The 9,036-nt window shown below is 38.7% G+C and overlaps 1 protein-coding gene across 2 annotated transcripts; it reads right to left on the reverse strand.

Annotated features, from left to right (window-relative positions):
• Window positions 1-2,925: 2,925 nt before the first annotated feature.
• Window positions 2,926-8,824, reverse strand: LOC117303650 (cysteine-rich protein 2-like). Of its 2 annotated transcripts, XM_033787886.1 has the most exons (5): window positions 8,644-8,824; window positions 5,057-5,151; window positions 4,375-4,429; window positions 4,089-4,173; window positions 2,926-3,952 (listed from the first exon to the last, which is right to left on the reverse strand). In XM_033787886.1, the coding sequence occupies exons 1-4, from the start codon at window positions 8,684-8,686 to the stop codon at window positions 4,124-4,126; spliced, it is 243 nt and encodes an 80-aa protein (XP_033643777.1). In that variant the 5' UTR covers window positions 8,687-8,824; the 3' UTR covers window positions 2,926-3,952; window positions 4,089-4,123. The 2 variants fall into 2 exon arrangements, with proteins under 2 accessions (XP_033643777.1, XP_033643776.1); XM_033787885.1 differs by having other exon boundaries at window positions 2,926-4,173; window positions 8,644-8,821.
• Window positions 8,825-9,036: the final 212 nt, after the last annotated feature.

A 9,036-nucleotide genomic window follows, 5' to 3' on the forward strand; every position in this document is an offset into this window, starting at 1 on the left:
GTGCTTTAAAAAGGGCAATTTCAGGGAATTGTTTGATGCATTTCGACTCGTAGCTGAGTAGTCGGTACACTGTACTCAATTCTGGTAGCTAATGACATCTCTTCACCCAGGGGTTAGTAGGTACCTGTGAGGGCAGAGATGGTTCTTGTGATTGATTAAATTTGGTGCGCTACATATTTAGCAGCACATGCTGTAATACTCCCCAGGGAGCCGAGATGGTTTAAGCATGGAGGTAGAAATATGGCTTAAGGAATGACATACTTGGCCCAGTGACTGTATATTGGAACAACATGATGAGCATCAAATTAGCAAATCGCAACGCTACAATATCCATTTTGTTTAAAACAGGTGCAATTTGTTTTTAGTTTGAGCATGGCTTCAGGTTATCTGTAGCACTTGGGAAAATTTTTCTTAAAGATGTGTTAGCTTAAAAAAGAACCAATGGTTCATTTGGTGGATCCTCCACAAAAATCTTAGCAGTAATCACAAAGGCAAAACCAAAGCGACAAAATTGACAGTCACATAGTTAGATAAGTATTGTGCATGCAAACTACACTCACTTAAATGGTTTAATATTTTTTACTTACAAGACAACAAACTAAGATACATATGATACAGCTAAAACATTTGAATACATTTATCATGTTTATGTTTAAAATAGAATTGAATACATTTATCATATTTGTGTTAAAAATAGCTTGTATGTTTACATAAAGGAATGTGAAGTGATGTTGAAGTTTAAAGTTAAAAGCGCTACTTAGTTAGGGTAAGGGTAATACAGTAGAGGTGTTGGAACAGGGGTGTAACCAAACCAAGTTATAGGAAACTTGGACCAATATTTCCAATGTTTAAAACTAATAATCTTTCGTGGAAGTATTTAAATATTCAAATAGAGAGTAAGTATTTATTTATGCTATGACGCAATTTGCGATTAGATTACAAATATCAATTATAATACACAGATAATATATGAATACAACTGGTAGTTCTATAAACTTGGAAGTTCTACATGTATAAACATGAAGTATACAAGAACCTTAAACCAATCACAATCCAACAGCAAGTTGGTGTTTCAGGTTTTACCAAAAATGTGTTGGATTCTGATGGAAGATTAAAGGTTCTTGTGGAATAAAAGTACCTAGCAAATTAGGTATAAATAAACAACTAGCCAGTACTGAAATACTAAACGCTGAAAAAGATAGATTGATAATCAGAAATGTCAAAATGGAATGAAGACTTCAAGCTCTCAGAAAGGGACCACAGAATTAATTAATTTTTGTTATTATAGAATGTTGACTTGGAGAGGCACTGAAATTAACACTAGCACCAACTTTATGAATGTCGCAATCGAGCACAACCGATGCTACTGCTACTTATTTTTAGATTTTAGAGCAGAGGGGGGTTGGGGCAACTCAGAGCTTTACCTTAGGCCATGCCCTCCATATTATGTCAGATGTGTCAGATATGATGTATACCCAGTGGCTCACCCCTCAAAACTGGTTGCAACAAGAAACATCCCCTGCATGTGGTTGACACCATGCCCTCCCACACACAAAGGTCAAAGTTGAGCCTCTATCGAAACCAGCATTTCTGACTTGGGTGTGACGAAGTATTTGCAAAGGATATATATAGCACACACTTTTGGATGGTAAGGTTATTCAGCAGCACATATAAAGCCATAAGCACAATTACACTTTGCTAAGCACAGAATAGTATTGCTTAGCAGGAACAGGTTACAAGCCAAAATCACATTAAGTTTACATTATTGTGGCTGGTGGCCTATACAATTGTTGCTTACATGTAGCTAAGAAATTTGTTGATGTCAAGCAGATTTTCTGCTTAGCAACTTTATGAAATTGGAACCACGCTGCTTACTATGGATTTCCCTGCTATACAACCACCACCTGCACTACCAGGCACAGCAAGCGCAGACATCTGTGGTAAGCAGAAGGATAAAACTGGACTCTAGTTGTATTTATTTCTATCAGCCTTGTAGTCTGTGAAACTGGCGTCTGCTAAGATCCCCCAGCCAATATAAATAACTACAGGCAGTTGAGTGTGCAATCAGATGTAGCATTATGACTTGGTAATCATTCACTATGCATGTACTCCTATGGGATCCTTCAACACTTGGTTATTATAATAAGTCTGCACATGGTTGTATACTGTATCATATGGTTGTAATGTACACGTATGCCTACAAATTAACATTACCAGCCTGTACACTGCAGCTCATTTTACACTGTAGACTGTCACACCTTGCTTTACCATAAAAGTGACCTTGTGCGTTCCATAGTATTTCTGGGCAGGCAAGACACTCTCATTGTTTACAATGTTTCTTTCATTTACCACATAAGCGCAATGGAGGCAAATGTTAAAGCTTCAAGCTCTGCAGTCAAGGCCTGCTGCAGTCGAGGCCTGCTGCAGTCGAGGCCTGCTGCAGTCGAGGCCTGCTGCAGTCGAGGCCTGCTGCAGTCGAGGCCTGCTGCAGTCGAGGCCTGCTTCAGTCGAGGCCTGCTGCAGTCGAGGCCTGCTGCAGTCGAGGCCTGCTGCAGTCGAGGCCTGCTGCAGTCGAGGCCTGCTGCAGTCGAGGCCTGCTGCAGTCGAGGCCTGCTGCAGTCAAGGCCTGCTGCAGTCAAGGCCTGCTGCAGTCTTGTGAATTTTCCCCCAAATTTGAGGCCTGGGAATAGCTCAGATCTATTGAAGCGAAATCAACTTTTGTACTGAGCTTATCGCTCCTACTTTTGAATAGTCCTCATACAAAAACCGATTTGACAGACCGCTTCTGAAATCGTTCACTAGAATGGTTTTAAATGATTTGATAATTAGATTGACCCAGTGATTTTAAAATCTGGTTAATATTTGGATCTGAAACCCGCCTTTGGATGGTATGGCTTGGCGGCCCAAGAGAAAATGAGTTGTTCGACTTTTCTGAAATCGGAAAGTAGGATTTGTAAAATGTTTTTTTTCTGACTTTTGAGATGCTCTCTGAAAAGGTGTAACCCATTATTGAACAACTGTTTTGTTATAGATTTGTCTACTGGTTTATCACCTTTGAATGCTCATTTCAGCTGGATAATTAAATAAATAAATAATAAATAAGTGTTTAGGAAAGAGAAAAAAATATTAGATCCAGACAATTTATGCTGGACTTAAAAGGTTTAAAAAGCATTTTTGTTTTTCAGTAATAGCCTAATTTGGTATGATATTGTTTTGGAGTTGGGTTGGTTCAGTGGTTTCTTTTCCAGCCTTTTACCTCAGTGGACTCTGGTTCGAATCCCACCTTGCATGGATTGGGTTTTCAGTCCCTATCTGATTGCATGGGTTTTCCCCCATTTTTTTTTCCTCTCACATCTAAAACTGACCATTTCTTAATTACCTCCTATCGCTTGGCACTGCTGGACTTGTTAATGAAATAACATAGATTTTTAAAAATTATTGATTAGAAATGAACAATACGGCATGGCATGGCTAATTAGTACACTATCTGTAACCATATGGAAGGTCTATCTACTATTAGCAGCGATTGATTGGTAGTGACGGCACAGCAAGAATGCTTCAAAGGATTTTCCATTTGCGTAATGAAACAACGGCCGACCAGGCAGAATTTGAATAAATTATTCAGCTGACAGGAAAGTTTTAAAAGACGCATATTTTTCAGCTGATCCAATCAAAAGAAGTCAGGACACCATTCACAGGAAATGCTATAAGTCTAGTAACTTGTTTTCTTCGCGGCAGTACTGGGATGAGATTTGACGTAATTGTGCACTAATATACAAGCTCTTTGGTCTAGTTGCAACTGGCTTTGTTGTTTCAGAAAGTGTTACTGCAGTCTGATGTTGAGTTCATTGTGTGTCCCTGGTGCGGATACTGGGTACTCTTTATAACTCGTTGAATTCTTTGTGTGTCCCCGGTGCGTATACTCATAACTCGTTGAATTCTTTGTGTGTCCCTGGTGCGTATACTGGGTACTCTTTATAACTCGCTGAATTCTTTGTGGGTCCCCCATGCGTATACTCATAACTCGTTGAATTCTTTGTGTGTCCCCGATGCGTATACTCATAACTCGTTGAATTCTTTGTGTGGCCCCGGTGCGTATACTCATAACTCACTGATTGCGTTTCTACTTTTTCATGTAGCTATTAACAGCAGATGGATTGCCGGAACTGTACCCTGGAATTAAAAAAATAAATAAAATAAAATTAAAAAATTACAAGTGGTGTTTTAGTGTTGGATGGATATTTGCTACAATAGGCTGTGTCCAAACTGCTGAAGCCTTCAGTTTGGAACAAAGCAGTTCTGTTCAGATACTATCAGATATTTCTCTGGAGGATTGGTGGTAGCATGGACTTTATAATCAGTGAGACTTCTTACCTTTTGGTCCAAATTGGCTGCCATAGCACGTTTGGCAGTATGGTTTATCTTCATGCTGAAAATGAAAAGAGAATTGTTGATTACAATACATTATCTAACATATCATGACTGCTACAAAGAGGCTATATGGCGTCTTGCCCCTGGTCTTGACCTTGGTGCCCCTTAAACTCAAAAACTAAAAAAATCTCTAAAGCAGCTTTATGAAATTGGGACACGGTCCTTTGCCATCTAGTTCTACTTCAGAAAGTTTGATAAACCCCTCGTAGAATTGGGGCTGTTTTTTAAACATTGTTTTTACAAAGCTAAAGAATTCAGTAATAATGACAGTTGTCATGAAACCAAGTAGACCTATTTATCTTACAGGTGCCGACAGACTGATCCAACAATGGAAGGATTTGTGCAAGTCTAGTTAAAGTAAACACAAACCAAGGCCATGTTTTTTTTTTGTGGAGAAGATATTGCAGTAGAGACAACGTACTCAAAAATCTATTGTCTTGAAAGGCCCCAGGCTCTTGTCAATGTAAATTTTCGTTCATGGGTTGCATTCTAAAGTGAAGAAGAAAAAAACTCAGCCTGCAGTGAACTGCAAACCATTTACAACCTAGGCAAGACCAGCTAGCTAGTTCTCTTTGGAAGGAGACTTTTGAACCATTGAGGAAAGAGTTAAAGAAAGATGTCTTACCACGTTCTGTTTGCCAGGCGTTAGTGTCTTCTTGCAGCCGTTACATTTGAAGCATGGCTTGTGCCAATACTTGTGCATGGCTACCAACTGCTCAGCTGTGGAAAAAACAAAAAACAATTATCAACTGTTTTTTTTCTTCAGATATTATTGTTATAAATGATGTTTCTTTAAAACTTCATGATCAAATTTTAGAGTTTAAACCGCAGCAAGGTCAGCTGTATACTTCAGAAAATCCTAGAAATTGTACAGAGCTTGGGCCATGATATGTTTGCATTTAGAGTCAGGCCCTTCTTTCCTGTGTTTGTCTGGTAGATTAAACGATAACATAAAACCATGTCAACACTTGAGACTTGTTTAGTCAGGGGGGGGCACAGTGTTCAATATTTTCTTGTCGGTTTCTGAGGTGAGTGATTGCCCGCAGGAGTGATGCTTGCACCAAAGGCAATTGCCTCCATGCCCCTGGTCATTGCCTTGGTGCCCTTGAGATGCTCCAGTAGAAATTTACAATTTCTTCATACATGGTGCCCTTTACCAAGAAATTTTCTTACTCTCCTTTAATAACCCATTGCAGAGACAGCAATTGCCGTGGTGCACTTTGCAAAAGTCCAAATATCATTTTTACATTTTCCTTATAAATACTTCACAGTATTCTTCATAAAAATAACAATATATTTGTATAACCCTTTATCACAGCCTGCAGAGTGCATCAAAACTCTTCACTGACATTCATAGTGCCCCCTAACCAGAGAACTTTCTTATTGTGCAGACATTTGATCTTTGACCAGTTTGTAGCTAATTTTTTTAAAACAACTGTGAAGAAAAAGGAAAATATGTTACTGAGCCGATGTGTTTGTTGTGAAGGTGTGGAGGCTCATAATTGACGCAAAGTTTAAAGGTCAAAAGTAGTGCTTGGAAGCAGCCAACTGATTGTTGTTAGGGCGTGCCATCAAACATTTACCCATTGGCAAATAGTGACAGAGGAATTTATTTCAGCTCTTGGTTTTTTATTGGGTAGGGGACGTAAAAGTTCCTTGAGATTCCAGTATGCAGCATTCTAAAATCTCCAACTGGCTGTTCGAAACTGCGGTGTCTAATAATTTGTATTTGCAAAATTGTATTCTGTTGCAAACTGCTTTAATACCACTAAGTAGGACCAATGGTATAAATGCAAACAAGAAAGACTCTGCTAGGGACAAAAACATCAGGTCACAAACTGTTTTTTATTTTAATATTACCGGTATAGTTTTTGTTTAAATTGCATTTTTACTTCATCTATGGATTCTTTTCACAAGGTCTTGCAATTTCCCACAGAAACTCTTTTTTCTTGCCAGAACTTTTTCATATTGTTCATTGCTGTCTATTGTCAGGTTGCGGCCCTTTTATCTACAAAATCTGGACAATTCCAATTAAAAATGGCAGGTAGGGCCTATGCATCTAGATTCTTGCCCGCCTTGTCTAGCTGTAACACACAGAACACTACTGCCAAAGAATGCACCGCATCTTTCAGTCTGGACACCAATGGGTCAAGGTAAAGTGCTCTAAAGGTGTGACCCACATTTCTATTTTCATAACCAAACAATGCAACACAATAAGCTAGTCAGTGAATTATGAATTTACAACAATGCTATCTCAGTTTATATTATACAATAAATTCCCTGTGTAAACACTGCAGAGGAAGGAAAGGAATTTCTTTAAGGCCAAAGGAAAACAGAAACTTGTTTCGTGATGCCCCTGGAGCCTGAATATCTGAATTTCAGGAATCCTTTTTTTCCAGGTGATTCTGATGTGTGTATTACTTCTACTTCTACTGGATAATCGGTAGGGTCAATGAGACAGGTCGTAAAGCCAATACTGCACTGAGGTCATTTATTCATTTCATTGCCCCTGGTCATTTTCCATTTGCCCCTAGTCATTACCTTGGTGCCCAAAGTCATTGCCTGTCATTGCCTCTACATGTATGCCCCTAGTCTTTGCCTCCATGCCCCTGGTCATTGCCTCCATGCCCCTGGTCATTGCCTCCATGCCCATGGTCATTGCCTCCTTGCCCCTGGTCATTGCCTCCATGCCCCTGGTCATTGCCTCCATGCCCCTGGTCATTGCCTCCATGCCCCTGGTCATTGCCTCCATGCCCCTGGTCAATGCATCTAGTATATGCCCCTAGTTATCAATTGCCTCTTTGCCTGAAATCATTGCCTTGGTGCCCTTAGTCTTTGCCTTCATGCCCCTGGTCATTGCCTCTTGCCCCTTGCCATTGCATCTACATGTAGTCTATGTCCCTAGTTATCAATTGCCTCTTTGCCTGAAGTCATTGCCTTGGTGCCCTTTTGTGGCCTGACTGACCTTAATTTTAAAGCGCTTGGGCTTGAAATGAAATGAAAGTTTCAGTCAGTGAATGAAGCAAGACATAGGAATCAATGAGGGATAATAAAATTAAAAATCCATAAATTAAACACAGAGACTGCTATTGGTATACCATGAGGCTCAACTTCATAGAGCTGCTTTGAACAGCAGAAAATACTACTTAATAATCCCTACTTAGAAATAATGAGCAGGAAACAGTCACAAATAGTATGTGACCTTCCATTTTGACTGGTGACGCAAATTCTGGTAAGCATAATTTTGTTTTGCTTAGCTTATTTTTTTTGTTTTCATAAAGCAGCTCCATGAAATTTTTCACTGGAATTAAGGAAACAAGACTTTGTATGAGTCGTTCTCTGGGCTCAGCTGTTGTTGATGACAACGTATAGGTGAGAAACTTGCTGCATTTCTGTCCACGCCTGCCCACACCCATTGCAGATTGGCGGGAGATAGTTTCCCCTTTCCTTAATCATCTCATTCTTATTTTTGCTTGCAATAAAATTAAAATAAACATGATTCTTTTTGTGACTCATTATGGTTTGTTACTTTGGGTTGGGCCCAGAAGAGTAGATGGTGAACAAAACATAAAATAATAAAAAAATCACTGTACCAAAGTGAGGCTTGGTAGCTAAATAGTCCGACAGCGTCATGAATTAGTATTCATTATTGCTATTGCAGTCAGGGAACATGAACTTCTTATAAAACAATAGGTCACCAGCCAGACTACACAGAAACTACATACATCATACATGTACTTTTAAAATTATATATACAGTTACCAACCGTTACCATTGCTAAGCAGTTACCTCGGTCCTTTATTGCTTGGCAAGGAAATTTCTGGGTTTTTTTAAACGGATTTATCATGTTTATGAATAAGAATATGATGGGCCCAGCCAGGGCCCAATTTAATTTCGTATGACTTACTTTTTTTTTTTTTTTTTATAATTAAAAGCTGTTTTCATTTTTTAATTAAGCAGATCTATGCTTGGCGACTTTTTTTGTGCAACAACGGCAAAAATGTTATTTTAGCTGTTCCTATTCATCTGCTAAGAAATGATAATGAGCTTAGCCAATTTTGTGTTTTTTTTACACCGCCGCCCAATTCAAACTCTCAAAGAAAAAAAAGAATGACATTTGAGTTTGACAACAACAATTTCAATTCAACAAAATTGTGTCAACAATTAAAATGAAATACTACTTATTTTAGCAACCTAACAAAAATGACTTACCATGATACACTGTCTTGTTACATCCAGCACAAGGATTCGACATAATTGAATTAATTGCAGAAACCTTTTCAGTCTTTAAAACAATAAAATTTGAGCAGTAACTATTTCTGCGTTTGTTATGATCAGTGAATCGAAGTCAACTGACAGCAAAAACAACCTGCTGCTATTTTCAGACGTTGCGCCTAGCCTGTCTGGGGTGTAGTGTCCCCGAAAATACATCTCAAATCCCACAAAATACAAACCTCACAAAAAAACATTTACCTTCTATTAGCCAAAGTAAACATTTCCTCTCTCAAAACCACATTTCATCTTGAAGAAAGTGGAAGCTCTAAAGGAATAAACACACGGAAAGATTTAAATATTGATGATAAAAGTAGATGGGATGTATTTTGC

This window comes from Asterias rubens, chromosome 20 (genome assembly GCF_902459465.1).
Source record: "Asterias rubens chromosome 20, eAstRub1.3, whole genome shotgun sequence".
Classification (NCBI taxonomy): Eukaryota; Metazoa; Echinodermata; class Asteroidea; order Forcipulatida; family Asteriidae; genus Asterias; species Asterias rubens.